The 21,026-nt window shown below is 36.7% G+C and overlaps 1 protein-coding gene across 2 annotated transcripts in view; it reads right to left on the reverse strand.

Moving 5' to 3' along the window:
* Positions 1-6,797, reverse strand: part of LOC146450471 (uncharacterized) — a 26,981-nt gene extending 20,184 nt beyond the window's left edge. Inside the window, exons 1-6 of one of the 2 annotated variants that reach the window (XM_085100540.1) lie at positions 5,769-6,777; positions 4,133-4,204; positions 3,666-3,715; positions 1,395-3,075; positions 729-787; positions 336-390 (exon numbers count right to left, since the gene is read on the reverse strand). In XM_085100540.1, the coding sequence (XP_084956666.1) occupies positions 2,889-3,075; positions 3,666-3,715; positions 4,133-4,204; positions 5,769-5,804 (345 nt within the window). In that variant the 5' untranslated portion in view covers positions 5,805-6,777 and the 3' untranslated portion in view covers positions 336-390; positions 729-787; positions 1,395-2,888. Of the gene's footprint in view, positions 1-335; positions 391-728; positions 788-1,394; positions 3,107-3,665; positions 3,716-4,132; positions 4,205-5,768 lie in introns of those variants that run through there. The other variant, XM_085100541.1, reaches the window with a different exon arrangement.
* Positions 6,798-21,026: the final 14,229 nt, after the last annotated feature.

The following is a 21,026-nucleotide window of genomic DNA, read 5'->3' on the forward strand; positions in this document are numbered from 1 at the left end:
CTTTAAACACCCATTCACCCTATATCACCTGTACATTATTGACAACCTAGAGGCCCCAAATAGTGTTGCCTGATATGTGCATGTCATTTACATTTTGCATCTTTTATGGTACAATTATTATTACCATGAAAGGTATTTGTCAGTGTGGGTTGAAATGACAACCTCCTTCCCAGGGTCCTCTCTCTTCCTCTACAAAAGACTCTGGTTGCAGCTGATCATGGGACTGAACACAAAACTCTTTCCCCGGTTGGGGTACACTCGTTCTATTGTTTTCTTTGCAAGAGCTGGACAGAGATTTTTTAGTAGATACGTAAACAAAAGAAATGCAAGGGTACCATGAATTACTTGTGATAAATTGCTAGATTCTCCTTCCAAATTGTCTTGCATTTGCTCGTGAAACAAAAGGAGAATTTGACATTACATCAAAAGTCACATCCTTTGCTTTATAACTTGAAATTTAGTTTATGCGATTCTTTCAGTAACAGCATTATAATTCACTAAAATGAAAATACAAATACATTCTTGTCAATAAGATTTATTTATTTAATTAGCTTTTTATTTAATTAACTTAATTAATTTGTCGATTTATTTGCATTTGGCATAGTAATGAATATTTATTTGGTTACTGATTTCCTATACAAAAAAGAAAAAATTTGGATCACCGTGAATCAATGCTCTGAGCTCACTCAGTGTTTCACGCACGGGGAATAACTTAAAATCAAAAGTACCTTGGAATTATATTCACATGCAGCTTCCTTCAGTCCACTGGTATTTCTGAACAATGGCACTTAAGATGAATACACCACCTGGTTAAATTCTATTGCCAAAAATTCTTGGTGTTCCATGATTTATTATTCAGTAAGTGACATAGGCATATTGGAAAAAATCTGAGTGCTCCTATCAGAAGTCGAACCTAAGACCTTGCCATTGCTAGTTCGAATGCTCTACCACTGAGCAACTGGAGACTTGTTGGAGCTAAGGCCATCAAACTAGGTCTGTGGAATGAACATCCTTCATACTGCTAGGATTGGAATGTCATGTGTGGCATTATATATGCGCAAATGGAATAAATGTGATGTAATATTTTAAACGTGAATAAATGAGAATGATGTATTATTCAGTAAGTGACACAGGCATACTTGAAAAAATTTGAGTGCACTTATCAGGAGGAGAATCTCAGACCTTCCGGCTACTACTTTGGATGCTGTACCTGTGACTGAGCTACAGGAGACGTATGGGAGCAAAGGCTGTTAAAATAAGTTCATGGGAAAAACATTCTGCATACTGCTAGATTACATGCAGCTTCCTTCAGTCCATTGGTATTTGTGAACAATGATACTTAAGATGAATACGCAACCTGCTTTAATTCTATTAAAAAACTTTAAGCTCTGTACCAGCCATAACAGGCTGAGGTTAGCTGGTCTCCTTCTTGAACAGTATGTGTTGGCACATCGCGACATCAGCTTTGGGTCTCAGGGCACATGGCATGCTTAACTGCTTCTGGCTGCATGCCTGTAATGGACAAATTTGCAAGGAATACACCACTTAACTTCTAATCTAATTGTGAAAGTAAAAAAATGAACCAAAGACAAATACAGCGTAGATCAAATTTTCATACTTTGCACTAATCTGTTATAAATCATTTACTGTATTGGATAGTCTTTAATCTATTTAAAGCCAAGTGGAAATCTATTTTAAAAAAGAGCTTATCAAGGTTAGTATATAGCTAAACTTCATTTTATTTGCAACTTGAACATTCAACATGGTGGACTACAAGAATGTGCTTCCTACAAGCAAGATTGCGGGTAACCGCTGACCAGCTGACCAACACTATTTGATGTTAGTCAACTACTCAACCAAACTGAAAAACCAAAGCGAACTACTAGACTGCCTTTGTAGTCACTAGCAACATATGTTTAAAAATTTAATATGGTTGGCAGTTTTCAACACTGCATGTTTTTTTATGTACCCTTAATTTAAATGAAAGGGTTTTGAGCAATTTAAGACAATTGCCACATTAAATGAAAGGTTTTTGAGCAATTTAAGACAATTACCACAAAAGATAGCAGACTTTAATTGATTAAAAAACTTTTACAAATTAAATTGTTACTGTTTGAGTGAATTTATATCATGCAAGAACTCTTACAACTTTAACTACAAGTTAAAAATGATAACGGTGATAAAAAGATTAAAAGTTACTGACAAATGATAATATCTATGAAAATAAATAATATTATTAATCAAGCTAATAAGATAAAGATTTCAAAGAAAATTTAACAGGTCATCAAATGCAAATCAAATACAAAAAGATTGTAACTTGTATCTCCCAGTCAAATGGGACTGGATATACATGCTGATGTCTGTATGTACATTATGGAGGAAAGACAAAGTCTTTAATATTCATCATCATCAATCAAAACACTCTGCATACTTTCGAATTATACTGCATACTCTTGAAATAAATTTGATGGAATATTTTAAGCCTGGTGAATTAATAATGTGAATGATGTATTATTCAGTAATGACACAGGCATACTCGGAATAAATCTGTGTGCTCCTATCAGGACTTGAGCCTAAGACCTTCCACCTACTAGTTCGGAAGTTCTAGCACTAAGTTCAAATTCATGGGACAAACACCTTGCATACTGCTAGTATTGGAATGTCGTGTGTGGCATATGCCTAGTGGAATGATGGTGATGGAATATTTAAAGCCTGGTGAATAAATGAGAATGATGAATTATTCAGTAATTAACACAGGCATAGTCAGGAAAAATCTGAGTACTCCTTAGTCCTATTTGGAGTCGAACCTAAGACCTGATTACTAGTTCTGATGCTCTACCACTAAGTTACAGGAGACTTGTGGGAGCTAAGGCCATGAAATATACATGCTACATTATGACACAATTATTATCATGAAAGGTGTTAGTCAGTGTGGTTTGAAATGACAACCTCTTTCCCAGGGTCGTCTCTCTTCCTCCTTCAACAATGGACTCTGGTTGCAGCTGATCATGGGACTGAACACAAACCTTTTTCCTCAGTTGGGGTACACTCATTCTATTATTTTCTTTGCAAGAGCTGGACAAACACAAAAGAAATCCAAGGGTACCTGCAAAACAACCCTTAAATTACTTGTAATAAATTGCTAGATTCTCTGTCCAAATTGTCTTGTATTCGCTTGTGAAACAAAAGGAGAATTTGACGTTACATCAAGTCACATCTTTTGCTCTATAAATCGAAATTTAGTTCATGTGATTTTTTCAGTAACAGCATTATAATTCACTCAAATGAAAATACAAACACATTCTTGTCAATAATTTTTATTTAATTAAGTTGCATGAATTATTCAGGCCCGAGCGTAGCGAGGTTAATAAATTTGTCGGGCCAAGCCAATCTAAGCCGCGTGCATTCGAGCAAAAAATATATATGTAGATTCTCAGAGTTGGATTATTTGGTTGAAGACATTTATTGCTACTCAGAGTTTCTCAACTCTGAGAATCTACATATTGCTCTAGTTTATCTATTGAGCACTTTAATAGTTGATGAACTCTTCAATTCATTATTTTATTATATTATATATATATGTATATATATTTCGTTGAAGACGTCCGCAGTGTTGCCTGGCTACAGTGAAAAACAAAGTATGAAAGACGTCTTGGATGTCTAACCTGTCTTTCTCAAAAGGGGGTTTTTCACATTTACTGTCTTCTGAAGGTAACTGCAAATAAAGAATATGGATTAACAACACATTTTTTTTCTCAATCAGGAGCTAGCCTAGTGATGACCAATGTGCATATTGTCATGTTAAGTATTCCCTTTACTTTGTTAATTGGGAAGAAAGAGATTATTAGACACTAGTCAAAAAAGAGTTTTGATGTCCACATGTAACAAATGTTTAGTTAACTAAGAAGTGCCAGGTGTATGAGTGGGTAGTAGTGAGCAGTTAAGGAAACCCTACAAAGTAGGAAGCATAAACCTGCTGTTAGTGGTACAACACTTTATATTCAGTAGTGGTCCTTTAATGTCATATATGGATCTAAGTATTGATGCTGAGGGATAGCTTTTACTGAGTGCCACTCAAAAATATTTATAATTTCCTTTCTCAATCAGTCTACAGTAAAAGATGCAAACTCACCGTCTCAGATTTAGGCCTTTCCTTCTTTGGGCGAGAAAGCCTTTCAAATGATGCAGTAACATCAGCTATATTCTGAGTGGTAATAACAAAATACAGAATGATACATGTATATTATTAAAAAATACTGAATGGGAAAGTTGAGCTTTAATTATCCTCTTAAGGAGTAATCAGTGACACAAATAAGCACATTTCCCAATTCCTATTAATAGCCTTCAAAAACATTAAACTAAAAGGAACCAAAGTTTGCTAGTGAAATGGCACATAATTCAACAAAGACTGGAAGTCACACAATGTCACATACTCTCCACTGTTTCAGCACCGACTTGTTTGGAGGGGGTGGACGGATGTACCAGAGAAGTTCATGATCTCTTTTAGTGATGTAAATATTAACAGATTTTGGTATCACTTATACTGTTCAAGATCGAATGCCAGTAATTTTTGGGTTTTTTTTATTACATTAATCATTTTGCATTGTTTACATATACTGAAGACGACTGAAGATTTAAATTGACAGATGAAAGCACTTGACGGAAATGCCTTTATTGTCATTAGAGTCACTAATTAAAGTATGTAACAGCCTTGTCTTTATGCATTATATTGGTACCTTTTTGGGGTCTAATGGAGGTTATTATTTAAATTATTCAAACTGAACGGTGCTACAGCCCCCTTTCACTTGTAAGTGCTAACCCCAGTGGGGGAGCTGACCTCAAAACAGTTGGGCATTTGGTTAAAATATCCCTTTAACCCCCAAGGCAAAACAACATTTTCAACAGATCCAAGACTACAAACTCAATGTCCATGTATGATACACCATTTTAAAGCTTCATATTAGTGTATTTCATAACATATAATTATATATGAGAAGAGTCATGGCTTACTATAGAATGCAGCCTAGGCTTTCGTACATTATGCTAGCTTTTCTTCACGCATTTTAGTGAAGCAAAAGCATTGAGCATTATTTGAGCATTTTAGTGGTATTTTCCCGGAAAATTGATTCTTTTATATAAGAAAAATATTTTTTAACCCTCATACTACCAACATATTTTACATATGAATCATACCAACTGGGGTCCAGTTTGACCCCATTACAAAATATGCCAGAATACAAACTTAATATCGTTGTTATGGCATTTATCTTTGCTCAAACATGTTTTATTATTCAGTTAACAAACAACCTGGCACAGTGACGTACTAATAACCCATCTTTTTTCCTTTTCTTCACACAACATACAGTCCTTTTTTTTTCTTTCAATTCAATGGTTTTTAGAAAACTAATGTTAATTATACTTCCAATTACGAATGCAAACGTTAAAATTGTTCCTTGAAATTAAAGGGAGCGTTTTACGTGCCAATTAGGCAAAACATGCTTAGAAAACTTAACAGATTTATGCAAATCGTACCAGGTGGGGTCTAGTCAGACCCCATCCTTTATTACGGTTATTGACTATTTAAAAACCAACTGTAGTAGTATACAATGCATATCAGAGGGCTACATAGAAGTTCTAACAACAACATCATAAACTTTTACAGCAGAAACAGCGAATTCCTGTTGGAAAAAATATAAAAGAATTAAAATTGTTTAATATTCTGAATGGATATTCCGTTTTCATTCTCATGGGATGTAACCAAACAGTACCTGTAACATCATGGGACGTCTTGGATCTAGAAGCATTGATCACAAAGCACTTGTTGAACACTGTGAGCTGAACATACTGGGTGCTTGCACCTATCGCATGTCAACCGAACCTTCTTATCGAATCCACGAGGGCAGAGGTGACATCTCTTTCTCTTTGCCGCACTCGTGTGACCTTGAGCTTGCTGGACAGGTCCAACCATTTTCATGGCATTCCTGATCGGTGCCTGCAATGTGGGTGTAAGTGCTCTGCGTCTCATATGTGGCATGACAAGCTGATTTGCTAGCTCTGAAAGGAAGAGGCGTCTCCTGCGTTTACCTTCGGAAATTTTCTATTGAGGAAAGTTGCCTAACCAGACAATAAATGCTGCTACAGCCCCAACGTCAACGACATTTCCGAATAGTGCTACAGGCCAACGGTTGACTTTCCTTCTACTTGTGTACATCGTTGCCAGGTGATCCAGATTATCTACTCCACTTTTGGCTGTGAACAAAGCAATCCTATATCGAATGGACTTCTTCCTTGTTAGCACCTTATGTATGTTACATTGAATTGTCCAGTACTTCACTTAGTACCCTTGAACTTTCCTCTTGCTTCGCTGGGGTCAATTTGGACCCCAATAAGAAAATAAGCACCAATTTTACACAGTCCTTTAGATAAATGCACTTTCTGTATCGGAACTGTCCGAAACTTCTAATTCAGATTCATCTGACTGCCCTTCTAGAACTGCACGGAGAGTTTGCTCTGTATTGTAATACACAATTCTACCTTTTGCCGCCATTACTTAAGGGAAACAAAAGGAGTCTGATGTGAACAAAGCAATCCTACATCGAATAGACTTCTTCCTTGTTAACACATTATGTATGTTACATTGAATTGTCCAGTACTTCACTTAGTACCATTGAACTTTCCTCTTGCTTCGCTGGGGTCAATTTGGACCCCAATAAGAAAATAAGCACCAATTTTACACAGTCCTTCAGATAAATCAAATGCCACCCTAATACAGCCGAGTGGAGACTGAGGAGAAGTAAGGGTTTGATAGTGTCAGCATTAATATATACCTGCCAAATCTCACGCATTATGCACGAGTCTCACGCATTAAGTACAACTTATCACACCTGACTCACAAGTCCGGAGGAGTTGTTCTAAAAAAACCTTCATTTCAGATTTGTTATGTATTATTCCTTTGCTCTTAATAATAATTGCAAAAGCTTTCAAATGTCTTCCATCGGTTCGAATCGTAAGTGTTCGGAATATCTTTAGACATTTTCGGCAACGTTCGAAAGTCTTCGGAAAATCGTCGGAAATCTTCGGAAGAGGCTCTGACGTTTTCTGAAATCCAGGTCATGACGAGACAAAAAATCACGCATTTGACTGACCCTGTTAAAATTTCTGTATAATGAGTATTATTGGAACATTCTAGTAACCATAATTAGGTTGACCGAGCATTCTAGTGGGAAAATGGAGCGTAAAGGTGGAAACAAAAGCAAAATGAACAAAAGCCTATTGTGCCATTCCATACGGCTGCAAAACGTGAATTAAAACAAATTCCTAGCCCGATCACTTACCACAGAGGAGTGTTCTTCATTGTCACTTGACAAGGTCAGGTCGATCTGCAAACCATGCAAAATGCGAGAATGTGTCAAGTTATGATTTCTCGTGCGTGCATTTAACTAAGCAAAAGCCCGTTGTGGCAAACACTTCGTCGCTTGCCGCCAAAGAAAATCACCACCGTCAAGACGTAAGCTTTATTCAACGGCTTTATCTCAAGTAAAAGACCATTAAAGGTATTACTCCAACATGTAAGAATTCTTTAACATGAAGACATATTTTATTAAAAAACAACATTATTTTACTGCCACTTACCAATGTCGCCGATGCTATGACGCCAAGCGGCGAAGAAGTCGACCACGTGCGAAGTAAAGTTCATGTGTTGCGTTATTACTTACGTCATGATTTGGAGTTGTTTATTTTAAGGTTGACGCTTTTCGAAAAGAATAAACGTCAATTTCGTGGGAGATGATCTCGGAAATGTGATTGCCTGACGTTAGGGTAGGTTAAAAATTGACGAAGAGACGGTTTTCATATCAGTCTGCATTTTATACCCAGTCTGCAGTCTGCATTTTATACCTTGTCTGCATTTTATACCCAGTGTGCAGTGTGCAATCTGCATTTTATACTGACCGGTTTGGAACACAAACTGGACTAAAATGCAGTTTTAAGGAGCGAGGTTTGTTTTTTTTGCAGATTTGACGCAGAATGCATTTTTTGGCAAGAGAGGCTTAAAATTTGGGAAAGGCCACTTTCCAACATAAACTGGAGTAAAGAAAGGAGCCCATGACTTGGAGCGTCCAACTGCTATTAATTCGTGCAACGGCGTTTTCACAAGGCGGATTTTTTTTAGATACGCCTTTCCCGCAAAAAAATTATTGTTTCCGATGAAGTCCACATCAAACAAGATCGGTAGCAATCTGGATTATGTTGCTGTTGTGGCAAGACGGAAAAAAGTTAGTCCGTTCTCCATCTTGTTTTCCATTTTTCCGATCCCGCTTATTACCTAAAGCAGTGTTCCCACTATACCTTGCGGGGTTTTTTGTCACTTTCCACACGTGAAATTGTGGCATACACTTTGCATATATCCTTCTGTGTGCGTGTTCTTTCCAAGTTCGACCATTTTCTTGATTGTCTTAGCAATGATCAAATAGACCTTAAACAGGATCTTAAAGCTATGAAGAGGTCGGATCATGCAATAGGGGCTGCTATAAAGACTAAGGAACCCAATTAGAAGTCGAGAAAGGTCTTGAAGGTCATAACAATTCCTCTCGTGTCGATGACAGCACCTCTGTAAAGAAAGCCTTGAGACGAAGCCTAGAACTCAAACATGAACGAAAATTACTGCATCCAGCATCGGAGGAATCCTCATTGAACTAAGCGATTGACAGGGATGAGCGGCTGCGGGAATGGAGTTACGTTGTAAACAGTGCGGGTTATTTTTGCGAGGTGCGATCTCTCGTATTAGATTTGTCGCCCTTTCCTGAATCTCTTGTGGAACAAGAACTCGCGACAGATGAACGAAGGGTTGCTCTTTTTATTTACCACTCGAGGCACCTTATGTTCAATTCCAGCATTGGTACTTTTCAGGCTGTTCGTCTCATAATTTTTCCGGACGGTGAGTGGCATCTCGATAGCCTGATTTACGGGCACCGTGTTATCACAAGCGGAACATTCAGTTTGCCAGAATCAAATGGCGCCGTTCCAAAAGATGTAATGGAGCTAGCAAAGAAGTTTCTAGCTGGTAACATGTACTTTGCCCTGGTTTGGTAGGAGTAGTAGATCTACACAGCGCATTGGGTTATATTCTTAAAACTGTAAGGTTAATTAATGGGCCAATTATTACGGTTCATTCAAAAACATGCAAGATTTGGCACATTCCTGCAAGAAATGTGAAGTCTAAAGACGATGAGTCGGACTCCAGACATCAGAGAATGTGTGGTGAATGTTTGATTTCCTGTGGATATGTGAATAAGGCAATCCAAAAGGAAACGCGAAATGGATTCGTCCAAAAGGCATGAACGGCAGCAGCCTTCAAGCAATTATCCAGTGAAGTACCTATCATACAAGAGTAAAACTGCTCGCTATGCCAATTCCAGACTGCAGTGACACCGCTTGAAAAACACGTCAAGTAACTCTACAAACGTACAAAGGTTGAGCTTCCCCCAGACGTAGGGAGGAACGAATTGGCAAAAATGTGCAATGAAGGCAATCTGTAGAAAACTAGAGTAAAACGTAGTTTTTAAGAGCAAGTGGCATTCTTTGTGCAAGTCTTAGGCAAAACCAATTTTTTGACAAACAGGCTTAAGTTTTTTGCAAAAGCCAGCTAGAAAAAGAAAACTGGCGTAAGACGCAGTTCTTGAAAGCGGGTTGTATTCTTTGCGCAGATTTGACGAAAAAAAATTATTTTTGGCAAGAGAGGTATAGAATTAAGCACAAATTAGTTTTTAACACAAACTGGATTAAAATATAGTTTTTAGGAAACAGTCAAGTTGTTTGCGCAGATTTGACAAAAAAAGCCTTTTTTTTTTTTGGCAAGAAACGCTCAAAATTGGGAAAAAGGAAGTTTCCATCACAAACTGGAATAAAACGCAGTTTTAAGGAGCGAATTGTATTTTTTGCACTGATATTGACGCAAAGCGTATTTTTTGGCAAGAGAACGTTTATTTTTGTTAAAAGCCAGTTTCCAAACAAACTAGCGTAAAACGTCATTTTACGAACGGATTGTTTTTTTTGTGCTGAATTGACGAAAAATGAATTTTTTATGAAAGAAACGCATTAAATTAGGTTTATAACACAAACTGGGGAAAAACGTGGTTTTTAAAAACGAGTGGCATTCTTCGTAAAGTTTTACGCAAAACCAATTTTTTTTAGAAAAAGGCTTAGATTTTTTGCAAAAGCCAGTTACTAACACAAACTAGAGTAAAACAGTTTTCGAAAGCGAGTTTTATTCTTTGCGCACATTTGACAAAAAAACCTAAATTGTATTGTTTTAGCAGATTTGACGCAAAACGCATTTTTTGGCAAAACCCAGTTTTAAACACAAACTGGAATAAAACGCAGTTTTAAGCAGCAAGTTTTATTTTTGCACTGATTTGACGCAAAACTTATTTTTTTGGAAGACAACCTTAAAATTTGGCAAAATTCTTGGTTTCTCCAAATTTTATGCCTTTCTTGCCAAAAACTGGGTTTGGCGTTAAATCTGCGCAAACATTAAAACTCGCTTCTAAAAACTGCGTTTTACTCCTGTTTGAGTTGGATACTGGCTTTTGCCAAATATTAAGCCTCTTGTGCAAAAAAATGCGTTTTGCGTCAATATTAGTGGAAAAAATACAACTTACTCCAGAAAACGGCGTTTTACTCCAGTTTGTGTTAGAAACTGGATTTTGCCAAATTTTAAGTGTCTCCCCACATAACGTGTGTTATGAATTTGCGCAAGGAATACAAGACGCTCTTAATAACTGCGTTTAAGTCCAGTTTGTGTTAAAAACTTTTTTTTCCAAATTTTAAGGCTTTGTTTCCAAAAAATGCGTTTTGTGTCAAGTCTGCGCAAAAAATACATCTCGCTACTAAAAACTACGTGTAACTCCAGTTTGTATTAAAAACTGGCTTTTGCCAAATTTTAAGCCTGTCTTGCAAAAAAACGCGTTTGTCTATAAATAAACGCAAGGAATACAAGACGCTCCTAAAAACTGCGTTTTAATCAAGTTTGTGTTGCAAACTGTTTTTTTTTTATAATTTTTAATGCTCTTTTCACAACAGAGACGTTTTGGGTTGAATATGCGCAAAGAATACAACTTGCTCCTTGAAACTGCGCGTTTAACTCCAGTTGTGTTAAAAACTGGCTTTTGCCAAACTGTAAACCTCTTTAGCCAAAAAATGCGTCTTACGTCAAATCAGCGCAAAAATACAACTTGCTCGTGGAAATTACTCTTTACGCTCAAAACTGCGTTTTATTCCAATTTGTGTTGGAAAAAGAGTTTTGCAAAACTTAAAGCCTCTCTTGTTTAAAAATGCGTTTTACCTCAAATCTGCTAAAACAATACAGCTAGCTCCTAAATCTCTGTTTTACTCTACTTTGTTTTAGAAACTGCTTTTGCCAAATTTAAAGGTTTTCTTCCAAAAAATGAGTTTTGCATCAAATCAGTGCAGAAAATACATATCGGTCGTTAAAATGCGTTTTAATGAAGATTGTGTTGAAACCTGGCTTTTTCAAAAACTGCGTCTTACTCCAGTTTGTGTTTGTAGCTGGCTTTTGCAAAAAACGTAAGCCTGTTTTTCAAAAAATTGGTTTTGCCTAAGGCTTGCACAAAGAATGCCACTTGCTCTTAAAAACTACGTTTTACTCCAGTTTCTGTTAAAAAAAAACAATGGTTTTCGACAAAAACTAACCTTCTCTTGCCGAAAAATGCGTTTTGCGTCAATATTACTTCAAAAACTAACACTTGCTTCTTAAAACTGGCTTTTACTCCAGTTTGTGTTTTAAACTGGCTTGTGCCAAATTTTAAGCTTCTCTTGCCAAGAAACGCGTTTGGCTATATATTAGCGCAATGAATGCAAGACGCTCCTGAAAACTGTTTTTCAACCTAGTTTGTTTTGAAAACTACTTTTTGCCAAATATTAAGGTTCTTGTGCTAAAAAATGCGTTTTCCGTCAAAGCTGTGAAAACAATACAACTCGCTTCCGAAAACTTAGTTTGTGTTAAAATCTGGTTTTTGCCAAATTTTAAGGATCTCTTGCCAAAAAAATGCGAACTAGAGTAAAACGCAGTTTTCGAAAGCGAGTTCTATTCTTTGCGCACATTTGACGAAAAAAACCATTTTTTTGGCAAGAGAGGCAACAGTCAACTCTCTTGTAAGCGACCACCCTTGGTGCACGAAAAAGTGGTCGCTTACGGGAGGTGGTCGCTTACGGGAAAGATCAACAAACTAATCCTAATACTGGATTGATTCATTCTTCTGATGAAACTTTGTATAACATCGTTCATGGTTCATTTTGGAACAAATCACTGAACCAATTCCTGTTTACCTACAGATCTTATTATACCCATCTTCCCTGTCTGTGAACTGTCGTTATCTGTCAGCAGTCCGGGGAAGCGTCATCAAAATTGAACTTTGTCACTTCTGAGTAATGATTTACAAGCGATCATACGTGATTATGTTCGGTGGTCGCTCACCGGGAAAAGAAAACAAAAGAATATGTGTACTTTCTGGCCTAAAAAGTTGTCGCGGTCCCTTAAGAAATTTGAGTGGTGGTCGCTTACGAGAGAGCTCTTAAAACAGTATTTAACTAACTTACGGGAGGTGGTCGCTTACGAGAAGTGGTCGCTATGAGAGAGTTGACTGTATAAATAGCAAAAAATCACTTTTTCAAACAAACTGGATTAAAATGTAGTTTTCAGGAGCCAGTCGCGTTGTTTGCGCAGATTTTACGGAAAATTTCTTGTTTTTTCGGCAGGTAACGCTCAAATTTGGAGAACAGCCAGTTTATAACACAAGCTGGGGTAAAACGCCATTTTCAGGAGGGAGTTGTATTTTTAGCACTGATATTGACGGAAAACGATATTTTTGGCAAGAGAAGCCTAATTTTTGGCAAAAGCCAATTTCCAACTTAAACGAGTGTAAAATGTCATTGAATTGACGGAAATCGCATTTTTTGGTACGAAACGCTTGAAACTGGGTAAAAGCCAGTTTTTAACACAAACTGGAGTAAAACGCCGTTTTCAGGAGGAAGTTTTCTTTTTTTTTGTGCAATTTTAACTCAAAACCAATTTTTTGACCTAATCAGGCTTGGATTTTGGCAAAAGCCAGTTACCAAGACAAACTGGAGGAAAACGTAGTTTTCGAAAGCGAGTTGTGTTCTTTTCGCAGATTTGACAAAAACCTCATTTTTTGGCACGACAGGCTTAATATTGGGAAAAAGCCAGTTTTTACCACAAACTGGTGTAAAACGTAATTCTAAAAAGAGAGAGGCATTCTTTTGGCAGATTTGACGAAAAACGCATTTTTTGTCCCGAGAGGCCTAATATTTGGCAAAAACCAGTTTTCAACACAAACTGTCGTAAAACGTTGTTTTTAGAAGCGACTCGCATTCTTTGTGCAGGCTTGACGCAAAACGCATTCTTAGGGTAGAGAGGCTTAGGATTTAGATAAACCCAGTTTTTAACTTCAACAGGAGTAAAACGCAGTTTTTAATAGCGAGCCGCATTCTTTGCGCAGGTTTGACGCAAAACCCATTTTTTGGAAAGAGAAGCTTAAAATTTAGCAAAAGCCAATTTTTAACACAAACTGAATTAAAACGTAGTTTTAAAGAGCGAGTCTCGTTGTTTGCGCAGATTTCACGAAAGACGCATTTTTTTGTAAGAGACACCAAGAATTTGTCAAAAAATCAGTTTTCAACACAAACTGTCGTAAAACGTTGTTTTCAGAAGCGACTCGCATTCTTTGCGTAGGTTTGACGCAAAACGCATTCTTAGGCAAGAAAGGCTAAGAATTTGGAAAAAGCCAGTTTTTAACTTACAGTCAACCCAGGTCACGCGTGAACGATATTTTTGAAATTTGAACGGAGTTTTGAAATTCACATGTCAGTTTTGAAAATCGCCAATGAGATTTCAGAGTTCCCGTATAAATTTCCCTAGCTTATTGACGGTATAAAGCTATGAATTTTTCTTTACATTGCAAAATTGAATATTTCAAGAATAACAATTGTTTCCCAAGTATTTTGAATTTTTTTTTCAGTTAATGCGTCTTTTTCGGAAAGATTTCCAGAGAAATGTCCAACATTCCATTCACACGGCGGACATTACAAAGAGATTCGAATGTTTATTTCATTCTTGGAAATACTGTTCACGCATGACCTGGGTTGACTGTAAAAGGAAGTAATACGCAGTTTTCGAGACCGAGTCGCATTCCTTACGCAGGTTCGACGCAAAACGAATTTTTTTACAAGAGAAGCTTAAAGTTTGGCAAAAGCCAATTTTTTAACACAAACTGCCGTTAAACGTAGTTTTTAGCAGCGAGTTGCTTTTTTTGCGCAGATTTGACGCAAAACATTTTTTTTTTGGAAGAAAGGCTTAGAGTTTGGCAAAAATCAGTTTTTATTACAAATTTGATTAAAACGTAGTTTTAAGGTGTGTGTCGCGGTATTTGCGCAGATTCGACGCAAAACCCTTTTTTTAAAAGAGAAGCTTACAATTTGGCAAAAAATCAGTTTTCAACACAAACTAAATTGAAACACAGTTTTAAGGAGCGTCTTGCATTCGTGGCTCTAATTAATAGCTAAACGCGTTTCTTGGCAAAACAATTTTAAAATTTGTTAAAAGCCAGTTGTTAACACAAACTGCAGTAAGAAGAAGTTTTCTGGAGCGAGTTGTATTGTTCGAGCAGATTTCAGGCAAAACGCATTTTCTCGCAAAACAGGCTTAAAGTTTAGCAAAAGCCAGTTTTCAACACAAACTGGAATAAAACACACTTTTCACGAACGTGTTGTATTTTTTGCACTGATTTGACGGAAAACGCAATTTTTATAAAAGAGATTCTTAAGATTTTTAACAAATTTTAAGCTTCTCTTGCCAAAAAATTCGTTTTGCGTCGAACCTGCGTAAGGAATGCGACTTGCTCTCGAAAATAGCGTATTACTACCTTTTAAGTTAAAAACTGGCTTTTTCCAAATTCTTAGCCTTTCTTGCCTAAGAATGCGTTTTGCGTCAAACCTGCGCAAAGAATGCGAGTCGCTTCTGAAAACAACGTTTTACGACAGTTTGTGTTGAAAACTGATTTTTTGACAAATTCTTGGTGTCACTTACAAAAAAATGCGTCTTTCGTTAAATGTGCGCAAACAACGAGACTCGCTCTTTAAAACTACGTTTAAATTCAGTTTGTGTTAAAAATTGGCTTTTGCTAAATTTTAAGCTTCTCTTTCCAAAAAATGGGTTTTGCGTCAAACCTGCGCAAAGAATGCAGCTCGCTATTGAAAACTGCATTTTACTCCTGTTGAAGTTAAATACTGGGTTTATCCAAATCCTAAGCCTCTCTACCCTAAGAATCCGTTTTGCGTCAAGCCTGCACAAAGAATGCGAGTCGCTTCTGAAAATGTTTTACGACAGTTTGTGTTGAAAACTGGTTTTTGCCAAATATTAGGCCTCTCGGGCCAAAAAATGCGTTTTTCGTCAAATCTGCGAAAAGAATGCCTTTCTCTTTTTAAAACTACGTTTAACGCCAGTGTGTGGTAAAAACTGGCTTTTCCCCAATTTTAAGCCTGTCGTGCCAAAAATGAGTTTTTTGTCAAATCTGCGAAGAGAACACAACTCGCTTCCGAAAACTACGTTTTACTCCAGTTTGTGTTGGTAACTGGCTTTTGCCAAAATCCAAGCCTGTTTAGGTCAAAAAATTGGTTTTGCGTTAAAATTGCAGAAAAAAAAAGGAAACTTGCTCCTTAAAACGGCGTTTTACTACAGTTTTTGTTAAAAACTGGCTTTTGCCCAATTTCAAGCGTTTCGTACCATAAAATGCGATTTCCGTCAATTCAGCAAAAAAATAAAACTTGCTTGCTAAATGACGTTTTTCACTAGTTTGTGTAGGACATTGGCTTTTGCCAAAAATAAGGCTTCTTTTGCCAAAAATATCAGTGCAAAATATACAACTCGGTCCTGAAAGTGGCGTTTTACCCTAGTTTGTGTTATAAACTGGCTGTTCGGAATTTTCCGTCAAATCTGTGCAAACAACGCGACTGGCTCCTAAAAACTACATTTTAATCCAGTTTGTTTGAAAAAGTGATTTTTGCTAAGTTATACAGTCAATTCTCTTATAGCGACCACTTCTCGTAAGTGAGCACCTCCCGTAAGCGACCACCTCGTAAACAACCGTTTTGTTTCTCAGTTAAATACTGTTTTAAGAGCTCTCTCGTAAGCGATTACCGGTCAAATTTCTTAAGGGACCGCGACCACTTTTTAGGCCAGAAAGTACACATATTCTTTTGTTTTCTGTTTCCGGTGAGCGACCACCCAACATAATAACGTATGATCGCTTGTAAATCATTACTCAGAAGTGACAAAGTTCAATTTTGATGACGCTTCCCCGGACTGCTGACAGATAACGACAGTTCACAGACAGGGAAGATGGCTATAATTAGATCTGTAGGTAAACGGGAATTGGTACAGTGATTTGTTCCAAAATGAACCATGAACGATGTTATACAAAGTTTCATCAGAAGAATGAATAGATGTGAAAAAAAAAAAAAAATTAGTTTCTACTGTGTATTTGCCTTCTTTTAGCTGCTAAGGTGATATTTGTATGTAATTAATTAATCAATGCAGTTTTCCAAAGTCTAAGCCTCTATTGCAAAAAAATACAAAGCAAAACGCATTTTTTGGCAAGAGATCCTTAAAATTTGGCAAAAACCAGATTTTAACACAAACTAAGTTTTCGGAAGCGAGTTGTATTGTTTTCACAGCTTTGACGGAAAACGCCTTTTTTAGCACAAGAAGCTTAATATTTGGCAAAAATTAGTTTTCAAAACAAACTAGGTTGAAACACAGTTTTCAGGAGCATCTTGCATTCATTGCGCTAATATATAGCCAAACGCGTTTCTTGGCAAGAGACGCTTAAAATTTGGCAAAATCCAGTTTAAAACACAAACTGGAGTAAAAGCCAGTTTTAAGAAGCGAGTTGTAGTTTTTGAAGTAATATTGACGCAAAACGCATTTTTCGATAAGAGAACGTTAATTTTTGTCAAAAACCATTGTTTCTAACAGAAACTGGAGTAAAACGTTGTTTTGAAGAGCAAGTGGCATTCTTTGTGGAAGTCTTAGGCAAAACCAATTTTTTGACAAACAGGCTTAAGTTTTTCGAAAAGCCAGCTACAAACACAAACTGGAGTAAGACGCAGTTTTTGAAAGCGGGTTGTATTCTTTACGCAGATTTGACGAAAAAAAAATTTTTTTGGCAAGAGAGATATAGAATTAAGCATAAATTAGTTTTCAACACAAACTGGATTAAAATATAGTTTTAAGGAAACAGTCAAATTGTTTGCGCAGATTTGACAAAAAAAGCCTTTTTTTATTGGCAAGAAACGCTACAAATGGGGAAAAAGCAAGTTTCCAACACAAACTGGAAAAATGCAGTTTTAAGGAGCAAATTGTATTTTTTGCACAAATATTGACGCAAAACGTATTTTTTGGCAAGACAACGTTTATTTTTGTTAAAAGCCAGTTTCCAACACAAACTAGCGTAAAACGTCATTTTATGAACGGATTGTATTTTTTGTGCTGAGTTGACGGAAAATGCATCTTTTTTTTTGAAGACACGCATTGAGTTACGTTTATAACACAAACTAGGTTAAAACGTGGCCTTTAAAAACGTGTGGCATTTTTCGTGCGAGTCTTAGGCAAAACCAATTTTTTTAGAAAAAGGCTTAGATTTTTTGCAAAAGCCAGTTACTAACACAAACTAGAGTAAAACGCAGTTTTCGAAAGCGAGTTCTATTCTTTGCGCACATTTGACAAAAAAAACCATTTTTTGGCAAGAGAGGCAACAGTCAACTCTCTTGTAAGCGACCACACTTGGTGCACGAAAAAGTGGTCGCTTACGGGAGGTGGTCGCTTACGGGAAAGATCAACAAACTAATCCTAATACTGGATTGATTCATTCTTCTGATGAAACTTTGTATAACACCGTTCATGGTTCATTTTGGAACAAATCACTGAACCAATTCCCGTTTACCTACAGATCTTATTATACCCATCTTCCCGGTCTGTGAACTGTCGTTATCTGTCAGCAGTCCGGGGAAGCGTCATCAAAATTGAACTTTGTCACTTCTGAGTAATGATTTACAAGCGATCATAGGTGATTATTTGAGTTATTATTTATTTTTTGCGCAGATTTGACGCAAAACATTTTTTTTTGTGGAAGAAAGGCTTAGAGTTTGGCAAAAATCAGTTTTTATTACAAATTTGATTAAAACGTAGTTTTAAGGTGCGTGTCGCGGTATTTGCGCAGATTCGACGCAAAACCCTTTTTTTTAAAAGAGAAGCTTACAATTTGGCAAAAAATCAGTTTTCAACACAAACTAAATTGAAACACAGTTTTAAGGAGCGTCTTGCATTCGTGGCTCTAATTAATAGCTAAACGCGTTTCTCGGCAAAACAATCTTAAAATTTGTTAAAAGCCAGTTGTTAACACAAACTGCAGTAAGAAGAAGTTTTCTGGAGCGAGTTGTATTGTTCGAGCAGATTTCAGGCAAAACGCATTTTCTCGCAAAACAGGCTTAAAGTTTAGCAAAAGCCAGTTTTCAACACAAACTGGAATAAAACACACTTTTCACGAACGTGTTGTATTTTTTGCACTGATTTGACGGAAAACGCAATTTTTATAAAAGAGATTCTTAAGATTTTTAACAAATTTTAAGCTTCTCTTCCCAAAAAATTCGTTTTGCGTCGAACCTGCGTAAGGAATGCGACTTGCTCTCGAAAATAGCGTATTACTACCTTTTAAGTTAAAAACTGGCTTTTTCCAAATTCTTAGCCTTTCTTGCCTAAGAATGCGTTTTGCGTCAAACCTGCGCAAAGAATGCGAGTCGCTTCTGAAAACAACGTTTTACGACAGTTTGTGTTGAAAACTGATTTTTTGACAAATTCTTGGTGTCACTTAAAAAAAAATGCGTCTTTTGTTAAATGTGCGAAACAACGAGATTCGCTCTTTAAAACTACGTTTTAATTCAGTTTGTGTTAAAAATTGGCTTTTGCTAAATTTTAAGCTTCTCTCTTTCCAAAAAAAGGGTTTTGCGTCAAACCTGCGCAAAGAATGCGGCTCGCTATTGAAAACTGCATTTTATTCCTGTTGAAGTTAAAAACTGGGTTTATCCAAATCCTAAGCCTCTCTACCCTAAGAATCCGTTTTGCGTCAAGCCTGCACAAAGAATGCGAGTCGCTTCTGAAAACGTTTTACGACAGTTTGTGTTGAAAACTTGTTTTTGCCAAATATTAGGCCTCTCGGGCCAAAAAATGCGTTTTTCGTCAAATCTGCGAAAAGAATGCCTTTCTCTTTTTAAAACTACGTTTAACGCCAGTTTGTGGTAAAAACTGGCTTTTTCCCAACATTAAGCCTGTCGTGCCAAAAAATGAGTTTTTTTGTCAAATCTGGGAAGAGAACACAACTCGCTTCCGAAAACTACGTTTTACTCCAGTTTGTGTTGGTAACTGGCTTTTGCCAAAATCCAAGCCTGTTTAGGTCAAAAAATTGGTTTTGCGTTAAAATTGCACATAAAAAAACGAAAGTTGCTCCTTAAAACGGCGTTTTACTCCAGTTTGTGTTAAAAACTAACTTTTGCCCAATTTCAAGCGTTTCGTACCAAAAAATGCGATTTCCGTCAATTCAGCAAAAAAATAAAACTTGCTTCTCAAATGATGTTTTTCACTAGTTTGTGTAGGAAATTGGATTTTCCAAAAAAAAGGGCTTCTTTTGCCAAAAATATCAGTGCAAAATATACAACTCACTCCTAAAAATGGCGTTTTATCCCAGGTTGTGTTATAAACTGGCTGTTCTCCAAATTTGAGCGTTACCTGCCGACAAAAGGAATTTTCCGTCAAATCTGCGCAAACAACGCGACTGGCTCCTAAAAACTACATTTTAATCCAGTTTGTTTGAAAAAGTGATTTTTGCTAAGTTATACAGTCAATTCTCTCATAGCGACCACTTTTCGTAAGCGACCACGTCCCGTAAGCGACCACCTCGTAAAAAACCGTTTTGTTTCTCAGTTAAATACTGTTTTAAGAGCTCTCTCGTAAGCGATTACCGGTCAAATTTCTTAAGGGACCGCGACCACTTTTTAGGCCAGAAAGTACACATATTCTTTTGTTATCTGTTTCCGGTGAGCGACCACCCAACATAATCACGTATGATCGCTTGTAAATCATTACTCAGAAGTGACAAAGTTCAATTTTGATGACGCTTCCCGGACTGCTGACAGATAACGACAGTTCACAGACAGGGAAGATTGCTATAATTAGATCTGTACGTAAACGGGAATTTGTACAGTGATTTGTTCCAAAATGAACCATGAACGATGTTATACACACTTTCATCAGAAGAATGAATAGATGTGAAAAAAAATATAAATTAGTTTCTACTGTGTATTTGCCTTCTTTTAGCTGCTAAGGTAATATTTGTATGTAATTAATTAATCAATGCAGTATTGGGACTAGTTTGTTGACCTTTACCGTAAGCGAACACCTCCTGTAAGCGACCACTTTTTCGTGCACGAAGGTAGGTCGCTTACAAAAGAATTGATTGTATCCCTCTCTTGCCAAAAAATGGTTTTTTTCGTGAAATGTGCGCAAAGAATAGAACTCGCTTTCGTAAACTGCGTTTTACTCTCGCACAAAAAATGCCACACGTTTTTACAAACCACGTTTTACCCCAGTTTCTGTTATAAACCTAACTCAATGCGTTTCTTTAAAAAAAAAAGATGCATTTTTCGTCAATTCAGGACAAAAAATACAATCCGTTCATAAAATGACGTTTTACGCTAGTTTGTGTTGGAAACTGGCTTTTAACAAAAATAAACGTTGTCTTGCCAAAAAATACGTTTTGCATCAATACTAGTGCAAAAAATACAATTCGCTCCTTAAAACTGCGTTTTATTCCAGTTTATGTTGGAAACTTGCCTTTTTGCAATTTTTAGCGTTTCTTGCCACAAAAAAAAGGCTTTTTTTG

This window comes from Pavona decussata, unplaced genomic scaffold (assembly GCF_977016875.1).
Source record: "Pavona decussata unplaced genomic scaffold, jaPavDecu1.1 SCAFFOLD_468, whole genome shotgun sequence".
NCBI lineage: Eukaryota > Metazoa > Cnidaria > Anthozoa > Scleractinia > Agariciidae > Pavona > Pavona decussata.